The sequence below is a fragment of the Camelus dromedarius genome, chromosome 7 (genome assembly GCF_036321535.1).
Source record: "Camelus dromedarius isolate mCamDro1 chromosome 7, mCamDro1.pat, whole genome shotgun sequence".
NCBI classification, from domain to species: domain Eukaryota; kingdom Metazoa; phylum Chordata; class Mammalia; order Artiodactyla; family Camelidae; genus Camelus; species Camelus dromedarius.
In genome coordinates this window covers 53,006,057-53,026,900 of record NC_087442.1, presented here as the reverse complement: position 1 = coordinate 53,026,900, position 20,844 = coordinate 53,006,057, and the positions used below count along the sequence as shown (strand labels likewise).

At 37.3% G+C, this 20,844-nt stretch overlaps 1 protein-coding gene across 7 annotated transcripts in view; it reads right to left on the bottom strand.

Moving 5' to 3' along the window:
- DGKB (diacylglycerol kinase beta) overlaps window positions 1–20,844 on the bottom strand; it is a 637,574-nt gene that overhangs the window by 22,797 nt on the left and 593,933 nt on the right. For all 7 annotated transcript variants that reach the window (XM_064487528.1, XM_064487529.1, XM_031454980.2 and 4 more), the window contains 2 exons: window positions 4,871–4,991; window positions 3,868–3,928 (listed from right to left, as the gene is read on the bottom strand). In XM_064487528.1, coding sequence (XP_064343598.1) covers window positions 3,868–3,928; window positions 4,871–4,991 — 182 coding nt within the window. The remainder of the gene's footprint in view (window positions 1–3,867; window positions 3,929–4,870; window positions 4,992–20,844) is intronic.

The following is a 20,844-nucleotide window of genomic DNA, read 5'->3' as shown; positions in this document are numbered from 1 at the left end:
ACAGGAGAAAACAGTAAGGCTCTGGAGTCCCCCCTGAAGAAAGGCTCTTCATGAACTATTTCAATATAAAGTCTTCTAGGATTAACTGTCTCTTTAGTTTGATACGCTTATTGTTATTAGCACAGCTAACCACTGAATGGTTAACATCCACTCTCCGTTAACTCAGTGACCATTAACAAAACTGAACACAGGAGTACCTAACAAGTTTCTGTTGACTACTTTATAATGAGATAATTTAAAAGGTCCTAAAAATAATTACAAAGTATATATTGGAAGAGACAGTTTTAAGCTCTTCGGTTTCTGTTTTTCCTGATATTTGAATTTAGGTCTGGTAACATTTGTAAGTAAATATGACCTTAATTTTTTCAATTACTTCTTTATTGCAGTAAAATACATGTCACATAGGATTTACCATTTTAACCAGTGCACAGTTCAATGGCATTAAGTACATTCACACATTTATGCAACCATCACCACCATCCATTTCCGAAATATGTATTACTTTGATTGCTTTCAAGTATTAATTGATGTAAGAATCAAGACCCACTTATCCCCTGCTTTTCCATTTTATATATTCCATTTAAAGAAAAGCAGAAGTTTGGTTGTGCTCTAAAATTGTATCTAAAGCAATTCCTTCATAAATTGGGTATCAGCTTATGGATATTTAAATGCAGCAAAGAATTTTAACATTCTACCAATTTTTATTTTCTGTGGGAAAACATTGTGTTATTCAGTTGAAGCAAAGAACACTCTTTAGTTAAACCACCCCAATGCTATGAACGCTAAATCTTCCCTTCAGTTAAAGTGAAATTTAAAGTTCAGAACTCCATGTGGTTCTAGGAAATGTAGAATGTGCCAGAATGTGAAATACCAATAATGAACCACAGTCTAATACAGTTCTTGGCCCTCCGGAGACTGCAGTAAATGTTTCAAATGAATAAGAGTTTGAGAAAACTAACGGAGAGAAAACTAAATATGAGTTATATAAAATTATTATTAATTTAACAATTGTTTAGATTATGAGCATTAATGGGTGAAATGAATATCTTGTTACTAATAAAATGAAGAGTTAACAAAAGAGTCGTTAGAAGTGCTCATGCAAAATAAGCTAAAAGTATTCTAAACCACTAATCAGACTTTAATAGACATGTGCTATTTAAAGCAGGACAGCAGCAGTAAGTGATTTATCAAAGGTCACACTCTGCAGGGGCAGGTCACACGATGGCCCGGGAACTTTATGGGTGGAGATCTAGAGTGAAGAATAGCTGTGAAAAGGGCAGACAGTGGAGCTAGGTTATGTGCATTTCAGTTTCCACTCTGCCACTTTCCATCTGTATGGAATCAGGCAAACTATTGAACCTTTTCTGCCTCAGTTGCTTTATCCATAAAATGAAGCTTATCATAGGGTGTTTGAAAGAATTAAATGTGTTAATACAGGCCAAGTATCTCAAGTTGTACATGGTACAAACTAAAAGCTTAACAAGTGCCAGATATTACTGTTGCCATTAATCCTTTTTGACTTAAAACATGGCAAAAGGACTAAATTTCCCTTCTCCCTGAGAAAAGTCCAAAAGGATGCAGAATACTCATGGAAGGTGTTGAGTTTCATTGTATTTCATTCATTCTTTTGCGACCCAGGCTGACGAAAAGTGACCTTTCATGAAGACAAGAATATGGCTACTACCACTACCATCCTGCATCAGGACCACCACCACCACCACCACCACTGAAACTAGCATCACCATCATCACCACAAGTTTCACTACCGTTTCCACCATCACAACCATACTACCCCCCCATCATCATCCTGATCATTGCCATCACCACCACCACCACTGGCAACAATGAAAACTACACCTTTAATATCCATGTGAGTGTAAATGTGACCTCATAAGTGTCACTGGAAGAGTCAAGAGTAACAAAAAAGATGTAAATGTATGTATGCTGGTAAAAGGAGGAACAGGATTTCTTTTTAAAGGATATTTGGAACCAAGTACAGAGACAGCAGAAGGCATAGGAAGTAGCCACTCTAGACAGGATTTTAGACAAGTTTGTTTTACATTATTACTACAGAATTAATGGGTTTCACAAACTTGGGGCTCAATTAGCTAAAAGGAATATACTAGGAATAAACAAAAAGTCGTATTTATGTCTGTACACAAAGACTGAACCAACTGCATCAGAGTAAAACCACTGGAAATGTAAAAATTAAAATTCCTCTTTTAAATGTTAAGTTGTACTCTTTGGAAGCAGCTACAGTTGTTTACACTAGTGTTTAAGAGAATAGGCTGCAATCAAAGAGTCCTGGGTTTGAGTTCCATAGCTGTCCTCTATCTGACCTTGAGTAAGTTATCTGATCGTCCAATGCCTCAGTTTTCTCCATCTGAAAAATGGTGATATTCATTATTTAGAGTTTTTGTGAATATTTAATAAAAACGAATATATTGTCATATGTCATTTATTTCTCAAAAAAAAAAAAAAAAAAAACAAACAACAGCAACAGAATAGTCACATGTAACCATGTAACACCAGCACATAGCACAAAGCTTGTACTAATCTAAGATTAAGCCCTCCCCTGCCACTCCCTAACCATTTTCCCTCCCAATCTCAACTATGCAGTAAATGGTACCCACATTCACAGATGAGAGCTAACCTTGATTCATCTCTTTCCCTTATTCCTACCTCTCACCCCAAGGGAATTTATTAGCAAATTTTTCCTGTTTCACCTCAAGAATGTAGCTCAAATCCATTCACTTCCTGGCCACTATCCTTGCCCAAGCTCAGACCACTCTAATAAACCTTAGTACAACTCATTCTCCACATAGCAGCTACCGCGAACTTGAAATATGTAAATGGGATGATTTAAGCCTTCGATAGCTTCCTACTGCGCTGAGAATCAGATGCTAATTCTTTACCATCATTTTTTCTACTTCATCTGTCCTCTGCCCATTTTTTCTACTGTACTTCTTACCACTCTCACCTTACCTCTAAAAACTCTGGTCACACCATCCTCCTACTGTTTAACACACTGAACTTTTGACTCTTTCATAAAGGCCTCTCCCAGATCCACTCAGCCAAAGCATTCTTCATACTACACCCAGCTCCTCTTCATCATTTTTTCAAAACTACTGCAATCAAAAGTTATATTTATTATATATGTATTTGTCTTTCTTGCTTTCTTAATTTAAACTCCTATTATTATAATGTAAATTCCTTGAGGATAATTATTTGATTGAATATGTTCTATTCCACATTCTACTATTCAATGTTTTACTAGTGATCATGGTCTATATTACTCATCATGTTTCCATTCTTAGCACCAAAAGGAGTACCTAGCATATTATTGAAATGCAATAAAATATTCACTATACAAATAGAAATTTAAATTTGGGTAGAGCTAAACATCTGACTTAAATAATATTTCACTGTGGAGAGAACAGCTATGATGGGTGTTTTCTATAGAGAAGGAAGCCGTCCAATCCCCAAATGGAGGCAGAAGAACAGATGGGTAATAAATTCAGGGAGAATTATGTTTGAAGGTCCCATAAATATTTTTCTCATAAGGTGTTCTGAAGCAAGTACAAGAAAGGTTAAGAGGAACTTTAACGATTTTGTTTAGTTCCAGAGTTTATAACTCATTTATGGTATCTAAAGGTAACACAAACGTTCAAAAGCTCAATCATTGCCAAGGGCATATAGTGCCTAAAATCTGAATGCAGTGGCTCTGTGACATAAAAAATGGAAAAGAAAAGGTACTTAGCGATAGGTCCAAAGCTTAGATATTGTGATTATTTATCTATAGGAGTATGTGGTTGGTTAGTTTGGGGAGTATATAATATCTAGACATTTTCATTATTCTGTACTCACAGTACATGGGGTCTGCATCCATGGTTCCCCATCGATTTGCATTGGCAGAGACTTGCTAGTCCTAGGGAAAATTTTTCATTTTAAGTTTAACACTGAAATACTTTACGTAACAGACTAAATATCCGATATAAGACAATGAGACTAGGGAACACAAATATGGTAATGGCTGGGCTCTGCCCTAAAGTTATCTCTTTTGAAAGGGATTTCAACTCTTAACTATAAATGAATACCCTGAAAGATATCCTGGTTACAAGAATGGTAAGAGCTTCCTGGTAAATATGTTTATATAAACAAAAATTCTGGGTGCCCAAAGGAAAATGTAGAGCTTATGCTTAATGACACAATCAGAATTCTTACAGCCAAAAGGGCCTTCTTGTTTTCACACCCACATGGCAAACCTGGAGAAAGTGTTTGATGTCTCAGACTTTCCAGTAGCAACACTTTCATATATATATATATATATATATATATACACCTGTACTATAATCTGTGGTTTCACTTCGGGGTCAAAACAAACCTTTTTTCTACAGGTAAAATTTGGAAAACATGCCTTTTCAAAACATTTAAATGTAATACACGCATATAATTGTATTTTATAATTACTCATCATTTAGTTTTATAGAAAAAAAGGGTGGGCTTTCTTCTATGAAAGAATTTAAATTAATGGTGTTAATAGTGTTTTCACTGAATAATTTCCCCGGTACTTCAATGCTTCAGTAAAATAAACTTGAGTGTGAACCAGATTAGAGGGGATACAATTTGTATGTCACAAGTGTATCCATGGTCTCAACAAAAGAGAATCCAATTCCAACAGACCTGATAAGTAACAGTGAACCAAAACTTTGTAAGTTCAGCCAATTTCCATTAATTTGAAATATATCAGTATTAATCCTTGGTAACTTGAGGCACAGCTCAAACAAGCATCGTTATCAGAGTCTTATATAATTTTAATTAATTTGTACTTATGTCATGTCCACCCCCTTTCTCAATTAGAAAGAGCTACCTGATGACCACAGAGGAGCACTGAGCCAGCCGCCGCCCAGCGCTTTTCAGTCCTGTGTATATCTGCCCCATCTCCATGGCTCCTTCCAAGCCAACCACTTCCAGCAGCTGATCACTCAGATCTGAAAGAAATCAGAAGCCTTGTAAGTTACAGTGCATATGCTTGTGTGTACCCTTTAATATCATTAGACATTAGGAAAATGAAAAATAAAAGCTACTGCAGAAAGAAAGTTTCTCTGTCACCAATACTGTGCTAAAACTATTGAAAAGATGGCCTACTTCTGAAACTCTCAGTTTAACTAAACCTTGAGGTGCTGTGGGAAAAGATGGGCTGTCAGCTTCTTCTAAAACAAAATGGGAAGAATGGATTCTGAGCCAAATAATACCAAAAAAAAAAATATACCAGTAGTTTTTAACATCAACAAACTTCATGTTATTCCACATGTATATATGGAACATTTATACATCCCACAGCAGACATTTGGCAGCAAATACACATTTCAATACTATAAATAAAGTATGAGGATATGCTGTCAAACATGATTTAGTTCTATTACCCGAACAAAAGACCTTAGAGATCATGGAATTAAAGTTTTTCACTTGAAACATAAAAAGACTTGAGCCCTAAATCACTGAGTGACTTGCCCACAATCATAGGTAAATTTGTGCAGAAGTTCAAGAAACAATTATTAATTTCTTGAAACGCTTTTTTTCTGATAAGGAATACGCTACTGAATTCTTCTTCGAAGTAAATCAGATAATTAGCACAATACAATCACTATTTTCTTTTTAAACAGGACAGTTCTTAGAAGGCTAGTAGTATTAGGTATTGCTTTTTGAGTGTTTACTCAGTGCCCGTCACTGGGCGAATCACTCTCTACAGATTAACTCATTTGTGCACCAAAAAAGCCAGTTTAAGATAAATATGATTATTAGAATTTACAGATAGAGAAGCTGAAAATTAGAGAAGTCAAGTAATTTATTCATATTCACTTACACAGAAGTGAGAGAGAGCCAAAATTTGGATCCAGTCACTCGGAGGCATAACCACGTTGCTATATGATAAATCAGTCACACCAAAAAGATACTTTAAAAAATTATAGAAACACTTCTCACATAGGGCGGGAGAGAGGGCCTGTGTGAGCTGCAAGGTCCCTCTCCAACCAGGTCTTCACTTCGCTGGAATGTAGAGGATGCACTTGCACCGGTAAAAACTACCGAACCCGGTCTCAGCACACAGCCCCTCTGCTTACCTAGTTATGTCAGGATCCCTGAACCCTGATTTGAAGGTAAGAGTCTAGGTGCCCATATATGGTCCTTTTCTACAGTGATATTTTCATGTAATCCTATGTATTTTCAAATGCAAAGAAAGTCTGATCTTGCTCTAGGAGCAAAAAATAGCTGGAGGGGGTGACATAGAGTAGCTGAGGGTAGGGCATGCTGGTTATACAAGATAACCATGTAACAGTCATAGCTGAGGGTGGATTTCAAGAAAAAGAAGCATATGTGTGTTGTATGTACTCTACTTTGCACAGAAAGCCCTCATTCCCCACTAATGATTCCATTTCAGCAAGAAGTTCAGAGGTATTCTGGAAAAATGTGTTAAAGCTCAATGTTATAGCTCAGTGTTACAGATCGGTGTTACAGCTCAGTTGTGACAGCAACCTGGATCCGGGCAAGAGACCAGGCGGCACTTGGAGAGTTGGAGAACTCAAGTTTGCCAGTGTGCCCAGAAAAGTTAACGCTCCAAGCTCTAGACCCTGCCTGTAGGTTTACATTGGCTTTCATAGGCTACCAGTTCACACTTTGCAACATCATATGCAAATGAGGTATAACGAAAGTTGACTAATTAGGAACAAGCTTTGTAGAAATGGGCCAATCAGGAGGGAGAGAAATAACCAATCAGGAGTGAGCTCCATGCAAATGAAGTACTACAAATGGGCCAATCAGAAATTAGGGAAATGGACCAATCAGGAGTGAAGGAAATAACCAATCAGGAATGAAAGAAATAACCAATCAGACAAGAGCCCAGGGAACCAATAGAATTTTAGGGGTAAGTAAGCCGTTTCAGAGGCAAAAAGTGAGATAGAGCCTCTGGGCCAGGGAACCAGATGGTGCTGGCAGGAGAGTAGTGGCCCTGCCTGGGTTCCTGCCTGTCTTTTTATGGGGCTTCCCACCTCAGTATAAATGATATATTTTCAGCGTAGTTAAAAGTGTGTGGTGAATAGCACTTTGAAAGCTCTAAGTTTTCTAGGCCCATGCTCTTTGGCAAATTTAATATAAGATCTGAAAATAGAAAATGTGGCTAGACCACTACATTAAAAAAAAATTATTGAAGTATACTTGATTTACAGTGTTGCGTTAGTTTCTGATGTGGAGCATAGTGATTCAGTTATACATATATATTCTTTTTCATTGTAGGTTATTACAAGAGATTGAATATAGTTCCCTGTGCTCTATAGGAGGACCCTGTTTATCTATTTTATATACAGTAGTTTGTATCTGTTAGTCCCAAACTCCTAACTTATCCCTTCCTCTCCTTTCTCCTTGGGGAACCGTAAGTTTGTTCTCTGTGAAGGCCACTGTATTTTTTGAAACAAACTGATTTTAAAAAAATATTTTTTAAACTTTAATCTCTAGTTGCAGCATGAGATTTCTTCAAGTAAACACAACCATCTAGCTAGTAAATCAAATGTTAACAAGTCATAATCGTTCAGAGCATTCACCTTGCTGTGCTAAACCCGATTTAGACTTATTTCTCATGAAACTTATTCTGTGTTTCTAGTTTAAATTGATGTCGACAAGAACAGATGGACAAGGAATGGAAACATATTCTTTCAGCTGTAGCCGGCACTAAAATGTGCTTGGCTCTACAGGCTGGCTGTTAATACACGCATTTCTTAGATATATGTCAACCCAAAAGCTACATTGTGGCAAGCACTAAAACTCCAGATGTGTGCCTGGTGATATTTACAAAACAACAACAACAACCACCACAAAACTGAAGTTCATATTTAGTATTACACATTCTGTGCTGCCTGATCCTCACATAGGTAAAATTTTATGCTAATTTTTGTAGCGATCTGGTTGATGGGAACTATTCTACAAGAAATGAAATACTTTCTCATGACAGAGTTATCTGTGAGCCTTAACTTTTCCATGAATTACAGGGACTGTCTACACCCACACCATATTGCTGCTGTCTACCACTCTCCTTCTGATTTTTTTCTTTCTTTTAATTTGTATTTGTTTTTTCTCCCTGCAAAGATGCCCTGAAAATCAATTCTACACTTAATAATTGGTGATAAAGACATTTCATATGGATTTAGAAGACCTAGGCTCTCAAACTTTCATGTTCTTGTGAACACAAAGAACCACAGAAGTAGTGAAATATTTACTAAGTCCGCTGAAGGTAAATAAATATCACAGTCTTTCTAATTAACCGTTTAGATAAAAAGAAAGAAATTCTAAATTTGTGCTGCATAAATTTGCTCCCATAACACTTCTGCATTTTTTATATAGCAGCCTGCAATGTCTGTGTACAATTGCTTCCTCTTACCTATTGTCTTTGAGATCAGGGTCCTGACTGATTTCGGATGAAATGTCTATGTAATTCTGAATTCTGTTTCTATATGTGGTGTCATATAGAAACATCAAAAACTTCCTCACTTCACATTCTAGCTAAAATTTATTTTAAATGTAGCCCCCCTTGGGATGTCATAACCAACCAGATTCACCTCCTTAATTGGTCTGTTATCTGGCTATTGCTTCCATACTTAAAACCAGGAGTTGTAAATTACAGCCCACGAACCAAATAGCCCACTGCCTGTTTTTGTATGGCTTGCAAGTTAAGAATGGTTTATACATGTTTACAAATGAAAATTGTTTTTTCAAAAAAGAATATATTGTGACATGTGAAGATTATATGAAATTCAAATTTCAGTGTTCATAAATTAGTTTTTATTGGAACACAGCCACACTCATTCTTTTAAGTGTTGTCTATGCCTGCTTTCACACTTTAATGGCAAAGGAGAGTGGCTGCAGCAGAAACCATATGGCCCAGAAAGCCTAACATGTCTACTATTTGAACATTTAGAGAAAAAGTACCTTAGGATGATGGATGAAGAAGATGTAGTGTATAAATTAAATGGAATACTACTCAGCCATAAAAAGAATGAAATAATGCCATTTTCAGCAACATGGGTGGACCTAGAGATTGTCACACTAAGTGAAGTAAACCAGCAAGAGAAAGACATATCCTATATGTCTTTCACTTATACATAGAATCTAAAATATGATACAAATGAACTTATTTACAAGACAGAAACAGACTCACAGACATAGAAAACAAACTTACGGTTACCAAAGGGGAAAAGGAGGGCGAGGGGTAAATTAGGAGTTTGGGATTAACAGATACAAACTGCTATATATAAAACAGATAAACAAGGTCCTACTGTATAGCACAGGGAACTATATTAAATTTCTTGTAATAAACTACAATGAAAAAGTATGAAAAAGAAAATATGTATATGTACAACTGAATCACCATGCTGTACACCAGAAACCAACACAACATTGTATAATCCACTAAACTTCAATTTAGAAAAAAGAGAGAAACAGTACCAACCTATGCTTAAGATAAACATTCTCTCTCTCAGTCCACTGAGCACTACTACTGTAAGTGCTAAATGGCATCACAGTGGCCTGAAAGACACAATGTCCCAGCACTCATTCCTCAGGTATGCACTGGTCTGCAAAACCAGCTCTTCTCAACCGTGGACTCTCACCATACCCACACATACTGGGACGTTTCTCATTATCAGTTTGTTATTAATCATGAAATAGCAAAGCTTCCAAAAAAATTTTATTACCAAAGAAACAAGAGTAGCTTAACATTCAACATTACGCTCAGTCATTGCGTTCACTGGCTTTCTTGCGTGTGAGGAAAAGCAGCAGAGTCATGGATAGGAAGGCAGAAGGTACATCCACACCTGGAGATCTAGGTGACAGCTCCAGCTGTCAGTCGTCCCCTGAGCACGGGAAAATCCTGACATCCTGACGTTAGGAAGTGTGCGTCCATCCTGAGGAAGACACCCCTTTTGTTTAATTTAATGTTATGAGATAATACTTTTGAATGGGAAAATTAGTATGTTTCTGAAAAAAGTTAACATATCTTTCCAAATGGCTCCATGGATATAACGGAGGCAAGAGAATCTGCTAAACTTGTTATTTTCATATTTAAAATAGAAAGTCTAGAAGAGGTGCTTCAGAGGAAAGAAACTTAAAGAAATACCCTGAATTAGGTCACAGTACAGCAAAGGCCTTAACAGGGGGTCAATGACTCTGAACGCAGAAAAATACAACTTTCTTTTTGCTAACATGTAATTGAAGTCAAGCACTTCTTTCAATTATAAGTTTAGGCAAGACACCATAGTTGTAGTAGAAATACCTTTGATGTTGTCACTGATAGATATAACAGATATTTCCATAACACACTGTAGTTGTTGCAATATTTTTCAAAATTCTATTTTTACTAATTTTTACATTGAAATCTTAATAATTCTTGAGCCCCTGTTAGATTTTTAAGGTAACTTTTTAATAAAGAAGCACACATATTACTAAATCAAAATTTTAACAGCGTTTCAATATAATTGGTTTTCTTTGTAAGCCTACATATTTTATTTTAAGAGTTTAAAAACATTACTCTGAGAAGAGTCAGTAGATTTCACCAGATTGGCAAAGATGACTATAGCACAAAAATGGTAAGAAACCCTTCTTCAGAGTGAACTTGCCTTTGGCTTTGGGATATCTTTTCCTGAACATTGTTAGCGCTGCAGTGTTCTGTTACATGATAATCAGGGGTTACAAATACAAAATCTGAAAGTAGGAGTACTGTACAGGTTCGAGAACACAGAAGCAGCACAGCTAATAAATGAGTAATATTTATTCATAGCTTAGTCTCCTCATTTTTGACAGTTGCTCCTTGATAATATGTCTCATTATGTAATTGTTTCAGACTGCCATATGTAGGGAACAGAAAAGGATGCATTACAAACACAGACTGAATGTGGGTTGTAGCACTTTGGCATATCGTTGAATAGGGTGTGTACTGAAGGGAAAGGAAGCGGGTGGGGCAGGGCAGGGCATACTTTTTTTGTGCACGGTGTCCAGCAACAGGCTGCGACACAGTGGGACGTCCTGTCCTGGGATACACTCACCGACTCAGCAGGACATTTTGTCATCACCATAATTTGCTAATTGTATCACCACCTATTAAGCCCTTTTTTTGGCCAGGGTGACACCAAGCTAGCTATGGAGTTGTGCCTTCCGAGTGTGGACAGATTGTATGCCTTCCAGTAACGCCTCTTTTATCTAGCAAACATTTGAAACGTGCCCGAGGAGCCAGAATCAACTTTTATAAAGCCGAGGGATATATGAAATCCCTCCATCAAAGTGAATGCTTCGAGCATTCTTTTCTAACATGTCCATCTATTGCCCATTGATTCTTAATTTAGACTCCTCATGAGCATAAATAGCTGTTTTCCCTGACCTCCATAAATTAGAAAAAGCAATTAGAAATGGGGCTGAGTGGAGAGAGCTGAAGGAAAAATTTATTAACATGAACTCTGTGTTTCACAGTACAAGTACATACTAAAGCAAACTTTTAGCACCTCGGAAAACATACTATACAATTATAGGCCTATCAAGGAAATGGGGAGTATACATATGGTATACCTACTATGAGCAGGCTCTCTGCTAAGGCATTTACAGGCATTTTCCCATTTAAGACTGCCAACAATGCTTTGAGGCTGGCCTTATTCTCCTCTTTTTATTGATGAGGAAACTATGTTACTTGGCCAAGGCTTCACACATAGCTGAAAATCTGGTTTTCCAACTAGGTATGCATGACTCCAAAATCCAAGTTATCATACACATTGACAACAGTAAGAACTAACCAATTAAGTGCTATCAGTAATGAAAGAGAATTATCACAAAGAAATACACATAAGACCATAAAATGGTGCCACTCATAGTCCTACCACTAAATCATTTCAGATTTTGTCACCAAATTATCAGACAGTATAAAACTCTCATTCACAGTGACTATACCAGGTCATGTGTATGGAATTATACTCCGAAGAGACTCTAGAAGAAGGCTAACAAAAGCAGGATACTTTTTGAAAGGGTTTCAATCCAAAGTGGTTAGAAAGTAAAAACTAAAAAGGTTAGAGTCCAGTACACAAATGGATTAAGTAGTGTTATTTGGAAAATCTAGCAGTGTGAAAGATCCTATTCCCTGTTGAAATCTGAAAAATAAGTTGTTAAGGTACATACAAGATATATATACACACACAGTGCAATCACATGCTTGGCTTTAAAAGAATAGATTTGATCATCTCTTTTAAAGCCATCTGTTTTTTTTTTTTTTAAACACCCAGCTAGAGCTGACTATAACTTCATGTATTTTCATTCTAAAATTCTGAACTTCCCTAAATGGATCAAAAAAAAAAAAAAAAAAAAAAAAAAGAGAGACCAGAAATCATAGTGCAGCGTATCGTCAACCACCTCCCTATTGTGACCAAAGTAGTTCAGGGCCTGCAAATCACTTTGTTATGGTGTCCCTGAGAAATGACTTTCCCCTCAGGACCCACTACCCAAGAAATCATAAGCACTGCGTTCCCAAAGCCCATTGAGAGTCAGCCTAAAGACTTCCCGCGGCAATGTCTTGCTACAGCAGTATCAGTAAATGGAAGCAGAGGGTTTATGAGCACAAGCTCGCAGGGATCTGAACACTGCCTCTCCTGGGTTCCTGAGTCAGTTTGTTCTCGTTAAGCTTTGTGCAGGGACTGAAGGCTGTGGCTTGTTTTCTGTGTGAATGAGCCATCAGTGTGTGAGGGGATGTTTTCACAGCGCCATGCCTCCCCTGCCCTCCTCCATAAACCAAGCTGCTTCACGTGTCTCCTCACATTAGCGCCATCACCCAACAAAGCGAGTGCTCATGAATGAAGGCTGATGTCAGCAAATTCTGAGTAACTTCTGGAGGGGCATCCTGCCCCAGAACACGGATGCCAGCTAGGAGCCGAAGTCACCAGGAGACCACCAATCCTTCCTCTCCTAAGAATTAAGGAGTCCCAGCAATTAAAAAACAATCTAAAATCCAACTTCCTAGGGGGCAGTGCCAAGCTGCTTATATGACTATGTCGTCTTTACATTCAATTTCCAGGAGCACTATAAAATCAGTCTTTCTCTTGAAATGTGTTATAGAATATAATGGCATATTTCTAGTCTCCTTATTTTAGTTTCAATGAAAAAATGAAATATACTTGAAACAGACTTGAAATTCACTTGGAAAGGAAAAAACAATAAAATTTTTAAAACATGGTAATAACATTTGAACTCACACACTTAAGGCTGAAAATTAAAATAAAGACAAAATATAATTGTGAGGAATAGTCATTTACACTAAAATTTTTCCTACATAACAGAGCTGGTTTTGATATCCAATTATACGTGGTTACATATAAATGCTGTACTCCTAGCAAGAGACTGAGAGACTATTATATTGGGGTTATTGTGCTTTCTCAGGCTCTGTGCATAAAAGCACTGCTGGTCAGGAGGAAATTTTACTCTCCTGGCAGTCTGTCTTCAGAAAAGAGGCTACATGACTAAATAGAATTAAATCTCAGTAATCTTCTTTGGAACTTTTTGACAGCGGTTAAAATATAGGATTATATACTGAAATCTAGTGTCCTGCCAGAGGGCCCTTGAAAACCTACTGAGTTCAAGGCTCTGCACAAGAGGAATGTCACAGTTTCTGGTTAGAACAGTGTGTGTGTCTAAGGAGTTTTGCCGGAGCGAGGACCCCCACCCCAAACCCCCGCCCTCCCTTAACTGAAGACAGGACAAGACAACAGGACAGAACTGTTACGGTCTCAAAGCACTCACAACACACTTAATGCCATCATTGCTTCACCATTTCAAGATGAGCACTTCTTGACTCATTCAAGTTAGAGAAGACACCGCTTAATTTGGTTTTTCATTTTTTTAAAGCTTGTAACAGATTATAGACAGACAGGCCAACATATCTAACAGGCTACCTGTTAACAAGTTAGCATAGATTCAAATACATCTGAATTCTTCAATTTTGTATATATCCCCCTTTTTTTCTTCCTTATGCAGCAAGATAATTTTATTTCATGACTTTATGGCTACAGAAAAAGAATTATATTACATCTTAGATTACTAAATTGAATTAATGTTGACATAAGTAGTTTTATTTGGATGGGATTTTAAAATTAATCCCATTTGTAAATACTTATACGAAATACAATATCCTTTGTCATGTCAATTATGAAGTTAGCAGAGAAATCCATTCCACACGTGAAATCACTTAGAAGAGAGGACTTGTAACCTACCACTGGGTAGGAGATTTTCAGTGTCTATTCACCTCATGACGCTTATTAATCATGTACTGACAAGTTTCCAAAGAGCCTGGATTTAAAAAAAAAAAATGAAGAATAAGCCCTTGTATGTAGACATGTTGAAGGATTCAGATAAGTACAAAAGGTCTCTGTGAAAAACTTTTCCTTTACATCTGAAAAAGGATGTCATTTTATCTTTATAAAAGAACCGCACTGATGCTAATTCATCTTTTAGGAAATACAGCAACATTCATGACTAACAGTAATGTGAAAAGTAAAAATGGAACATTCGAAGTACCTTCACCCCTGACAACACTTGAGAAGCTAAGAGAAGTTAAATGCAAAAACTTTCCGATTTCCAACACTGAGAAACTAAGGACTTTATCTCCCCTTTCAAGGAGTGCCTTTGGGAGTGGGGGAAGCCAAAACCTCTTGCATAGTACAAACTTTACTATTAACTCATTCTTCTCTCACCTCGTCTTACGAGAGAGATCCTTTTAAAAAATAGTTTAAAGTGCTATTGCGCTGCTCCTTTTGGTACAAAGACAATTTTTTCTATTTAGGACTATTCTTTTAAAAGTTATTTATTTAAAAGGGCTTCACTGTATTGGTCTCGTAGCCCTTCATACAACTGAACAAAAGCAGTTCTATGAAAGAAGTCTAAACTTGGACAAACCGTAAAAAAAAAAAAAAAAAAAAAAAAAAAAGCCAAGTTCCTCTCTGTTTTTATCAAATTTGATTGCTGCAGCTGTTCCCAGTTTCTGTATTTTAAAAATAGCCTTATTCAGTGCCTTGCTGGCGAAAGGCCAGAGTGCCATTAGAACATGCTGTACGGAAAACCTCTATTCAGTTACAGATACAGAAATATATTTAAGATCAGTGGGGGTCATCTGCAGCAAACACTTGGGGAGGAAAATAGAATTTTAATGTGTTTGGACCGATCGCCACTCTCACCAGATAGTTTACAGCTCCTGGGCAGAGCCTTCCTATTAATGTTTTTCCTCTTCGTTGGCTAAAAAGGCAGAATGAGTATCAATTTCATTGGAAAAATATTATTAGAAAGATCTGTTCCTCCAATAGCATTTGTATAGCTGAGGTACATGTTTCAAAGAATACGTACTAGTGGTTTCTGTTTGACAAGTTCACAGGTATGCATCCACCCAGTGCAAAGGTAGGCATGATCGAGCAAATGCTACAGATGGAACAGGAACGTCTCTCTGATGCAGGCCACCTAACTAAGGTCACCAGGTGTGAAACAGACCAATGGGCCCAAGGAAAATGAGTCTCGGGACTCATTTTGGACCAATAAAGTCGTATCTCTGGGCCTGAAGTGTGTGGGGATAGGGTCAAAGAACTGAATTATTTGGTAGAATCTCAGAGCTGTACCCAGATACTCAGTTCTTTCCTTTTTTCTTAACAAAGGGTTGAAACTAGCATTTGGGACTACACAGATTCATAATGGAAAGTTAATTTAAGTTGCAAGTAAGAAGAATCTGTTCTGCACGGATCATCAATAAAAAGAAGAAATTTTTGAAGCCAGAGAATGAGAGTAATAAGAAAGAATCAGAGAGATGGTCTAGAGAGAACCTAGGAGAGAGAAGTTTTCATTAGGGAATTGACATCATTGTTAAGAAGTCAAGCATCTGAGAGTTTACCTTTCTTGAAAGCTGACACGTTAGCCTTCCAACAGTTTGGGGGAATCTGGCAGAAGACAAGAATCTCTGGAGTCAGAGACCCAAGACTATTACCCACAACAATGAAGTCAGTCCCTGGAACCTCTCAGTTTCCACGGGAGAAGCAAAGAACACTTCCACTATAGAGTCAAAGTGGGAGAGAGAAGCTAGGCCAGCACTCTGCAGGCTTCGTGGGATAGGACTGGGTTCGCTGTGAACCCAGGGGGAGAAATAAGGCCCAGACTGGTGTTATTTCCACGGAGAGTGGGGATGAAGAGATGACACCCAGCTGCTCTAGGAGCCAAGATACAGTAGAACCAAAGGTTCAGTGGGATTGCACTGGTCGCAGAACAACATTGCACCATAAATGGGCTGCTGTAATGAAGATCTTCATTAAGCTATTAAATTAATACAATTATGTCATTATGTTATTTTTTATGATTTTTGAAATAAATGTACTAATGATGACAAAGTATTCAATACCTTAGGTCTCTGGGTAGCAATATTAGGAAATTAAGATGTATTATTTACCACTCATAATCTCAGGAATAACAAAAACAAAAATGTCAATACAAAAATAAATCAAAGAAAAATATTAAAATTATATGTATAAGTTGCTAGGCTAGGTGCAAAGTATACAGTGGCGAGCAAGACATAAACAAAGCCTCTGAATACAATCTTTGGAAAGAAGGTCACATCATTTTACTGCAGGTTAGAAAGCAAGTGTACATCTGGAGCTCCTGGAGGCAACTTACCACAGCAAGGGGAGGAGCCATTGTGGATAAGAAATGGTTTGAGCACTGAGATTCAGCCATTCCCCAATCTTGACATCACTTTTTTTGCTACGTGAGCAAATATATACATTTTGTTACTTTTAAAATCATTTTAAATGTGAACATTTAAAAGAAAAATGGTCTAGTTTTACTGAGCCAGTTGAATTGGGTTTCTCCCACTTGCAACCGTGTAACACCTGAGTGCCGTGGCTTCCGGTTCTTAGACTGTGGCCACTGTCATTGTCCTCAAGGTACTTCAGTGTCATCATTCCTTTCACTGACACATCTCATTGATTTGTGTTCCTTAGAGGGCAAGAACCTTGGCATTCAGCTATCCCTGATCTTAACTTTAATTCCAATACTTCTCTATGCAAATTTTCATCCCTTGTTCAAACTACTATTTTCTTTTCCCTAAAATAGGCCCGACTGCTACTACTTTGCTCTCCAATATTATGGAAAGCTGTTTCCTTCTCTCTTCCTTAAATTGTTAGTCCTCTAAGGCTCAGTTTAGTAACATCTCTCCTGTAATGCTTTCTTGTATGTCATCAACTCACCGCTAAATATTATAAAAAACACTCTATCTTTATGACCCTTTTGGCACTCAACCTACACTGTGAGGCTGCAAGCATGGTATCGAAGATTCACAGAGCATGGCCCCTGGATGCAAGACCTAGCAGTTAAAAAATGACACACATCACTTTTCACTTTGGTCCTCTCATGGCCTAATGGGCTAGGTGGGAGCTTCTCACTGCTGAGCACGATCTTTATCAATATTTTAGTCCAATTTTGAGTTTTCTCCCCCCCCACAACTCATAAAAGTAACCTAATTTTTAATAGCTATTATGAATTTCTGATGCTCTCATTTTATTCCATCTTGATTAGGAATTTTGGCAAGAATTTTTCTTTTCCTGGCTTAAATTCCATCTCCATATTTTGTTATGTCATACATAGTGTTTCATAATGCTACCTAACATTCATTTGTTCATTTATCCATTTATTTCATATTACGAAGTTACACTGAGGACCAAAACGATGCTCAGTAGATCAATACATGCCAGCTACTGTGGCAGGTGACAGAGATAGATGGAAATTAAGTTACAGTGATGTGATGTAGTATAATTAGTGCTACAACAGACACATATTCTAAGGATACAGTGACAAAAGTATTAAGTGTTTAATTGTATGGATGGTAGTTGGGGTGGAGAGACTTGGGACAGGAGAAGTTTAGGGAAAGTCTTTCTGGACTGACAATATTGATGGTAAATTTTAGTTTCCTGATGTTAAGTGAAGCTCTTCCAGAATAAAAAAAAAAAGTATATGCAAATAAAATGACTTTAAAATGACATGGTATGTTCAGTGGATTATAAAAATCTCCATTGTCCTGGATTATAAACAGCCAGGGAAGACTATGAGAAATGAGGTGATGAGGACTCAGCCACAAAGGGCTTTCTAAACCTTGCCTGGAAGCTTGGGTTTCCCCTGCAGTTGACTGGGGGTCAGTTAAGATGTCTAAACTAAAATGAAACTTAAAAATCATATTTAGAGACTCATGTGGAAGATGGATTGTGAGGAAATGAGGTAAGAAGCAGAGTGGTCCACTTAGTATTGCTGAAATAATCCTGGTGAGGAATGACAAGGAGTTTAAGTAAGGTGACAACCATGTGCATGATGGGGAAAGTTATGGAGAAGGTAGAACAGATGGTACCATGAACTGGGATGTGGGGAGTGTCAGAAGGCACCATGATGACCAGGTCTGTGCTCGTGAGGCAAGCCCATGGTGATGCTATCAGCCAAGTTGGGGGCGGGGGGAGTAGAAACACAGTGAGTTTAGTTTAGGATATGCTGATACCATGGGCCCTCCGGGACATTCTCACAGAGCTCTCTGAAGCTCCACAGAGAGGACTGCTTGGAGAAAACATATCTGTAGACATGAAGACTATTTCCAAATTAACTTAAAATCTTTATGGTGAGAGTCATATACCATGTTGCTTTGAGGTTTGTTGTTACTTTGTTTTGTTCTGAGATCCCCAAAAGCACAACCTGGCACAGAGCAGACAAGCAGTAAGCATATGCTGAAGGAGTAATAACGTGTTGTATTAAGTACACTTCAAGCTTTTCTGATAGCCCTTTATAAGCGTCTCCAAAAGAAAGACAGACTCACCTTTAAATTTGTTTTACAAGGAGTACTAGCTGGGAGAAAAAAATGGCTCATGATTTTAATGAAACTTTCTTGAAGTGACAAAAACATTCCTTTTGATTAAAGTAAACAGTGATAGATTATCTTTCATGTAGTAGCTACTTTTTATATTTATCTGGTTCTGTTTAGTTTCCCCCATTTTTTCAAGATTTAATACACTCATAGTACTTAAGAACTATGCTTAAGCCATTGTTAGATGAATTTTTTTTAACTTAAAATGGAAGATTTCTTACTACTACAGTTTTACAGGCGGGGAAAAGAACTTGAAGAAATCAGGGTGTCTAGGGTTCTTCTCAGGATATCACAGCTCCTCCCTGCATCCCAAGGATACTGACGGAAAGAGTCTCTGAATAACTGTCATTAATTAATAACATCAAGGTCATTTTCAAAGGCAAAAGCTGTTATTATCTGTTCATTTTGTTTTGGAAACTCATTTGTCATTACTAATTCTTCTCAATCTTTACCATGATTCACAAATCTTGAGAAAGTCATTATTTTTACTGACCAAAGATTGAAATCAATTTGCCACATTCTTTGGTATCTTTTAAATAGCATACATAAGTTAAGAGTAAGTCTGTAACAATATAATCCAGTGTTACATACTGTCAACTAAAAGTTTTGTTTTCAAATATTTCCAAAAGTGACTATAATTCAATACATTTTTAAAATTTAAGAATTCTTCCTTTAAATCAGAAATAGCCATATACTTGCCATTATAAGATGCTAATCATATCCTCACATTGTTAGTTGTTAGAAGTATTTTATGAATTTTGAATTCTATTAAATGATGATTTATTTTCTCCTGAGAAGTCACCATGCAAGAGGCACTTACTTATTACACATGTTTTTCAGCATATGTTGCAAGTTTATTTTAATGCTGAAGAGGCACATTATGATCAAAGCAGAATTCTGCCCAATTTAAACTGTTCCAAGCTATTTTCATACATTCACTCATGTAATACTGTAAGATTTACATTAAAATGAATGCTCCTCTACAATTAAGTGATTCAGTCAACATTAAAAAAAAGGTGCAAATGTGTGCAACGTGAAAAAAAATCAACAGATGTGCGAATAATCTCTGCTTGGGGGCCAGTATCAAAAAGAACAGTAGCCCCCCCCCAAAAAAAAGTTCCAACTTTTATTCTTTCTATACTCTACAGTTTTTTCTGCACCACCTTGAAGGACATACATAAAAACACTCTCAGGATTTTTCCTGATAATGATAGTTGGATTAGCCAATAAGAAATTGGAGTGAGGAGCAAATAATAAACTACAAAAACAGTAATAGCACTTAGAGATGGATAAATATTTTGATTTTGCCTCATTCTTTTACTCCTCTATTTTGATAATGAACTAAGTCTAAGGGCAGCAATGATTCACCCATGCTTAGAGGAAGTTCATATATGTAAACCGGAATGTTTAGCATTACAGTATTTAAATTGGAGTGAGTCAGGCAGAATATAGTAACAAAAAGAAGAGCTTCTGATCCTAGAGGTCACCAAGCCCACAGGCCGGTGCATGCAGCTGTCTGGCCTGTATAACACTGAGGTCACCATTCACATCCTCGTCAAGCGAATGGTGTCTCCTCAGGGTTTACTGCACACATCCTACACAGCCCTAATCACCGGGGCCCTGGAAAATGTCATGAAGCTGCAGGAAATGCGAAGAGGTTTACTGAGGGGATAAATGAGATGAAGGCATTCACAGAGTTTATGGCTCCATGAGTTGTACTGTGGTGTTCAGTCTTCACCTGCTTCAGTAGACGTGGGGCAAAGAAGAACTTGATGCCAACTGATGATGGGCAGTATTTCGATAACCATAGAAGGCACTTAAGTGTCATCCCTCTGCTCTCCTTTACCAGGGAACTTCAGGGTATTTTTCCCCTTTGTCATTTTAACTGAGCTTCCCTG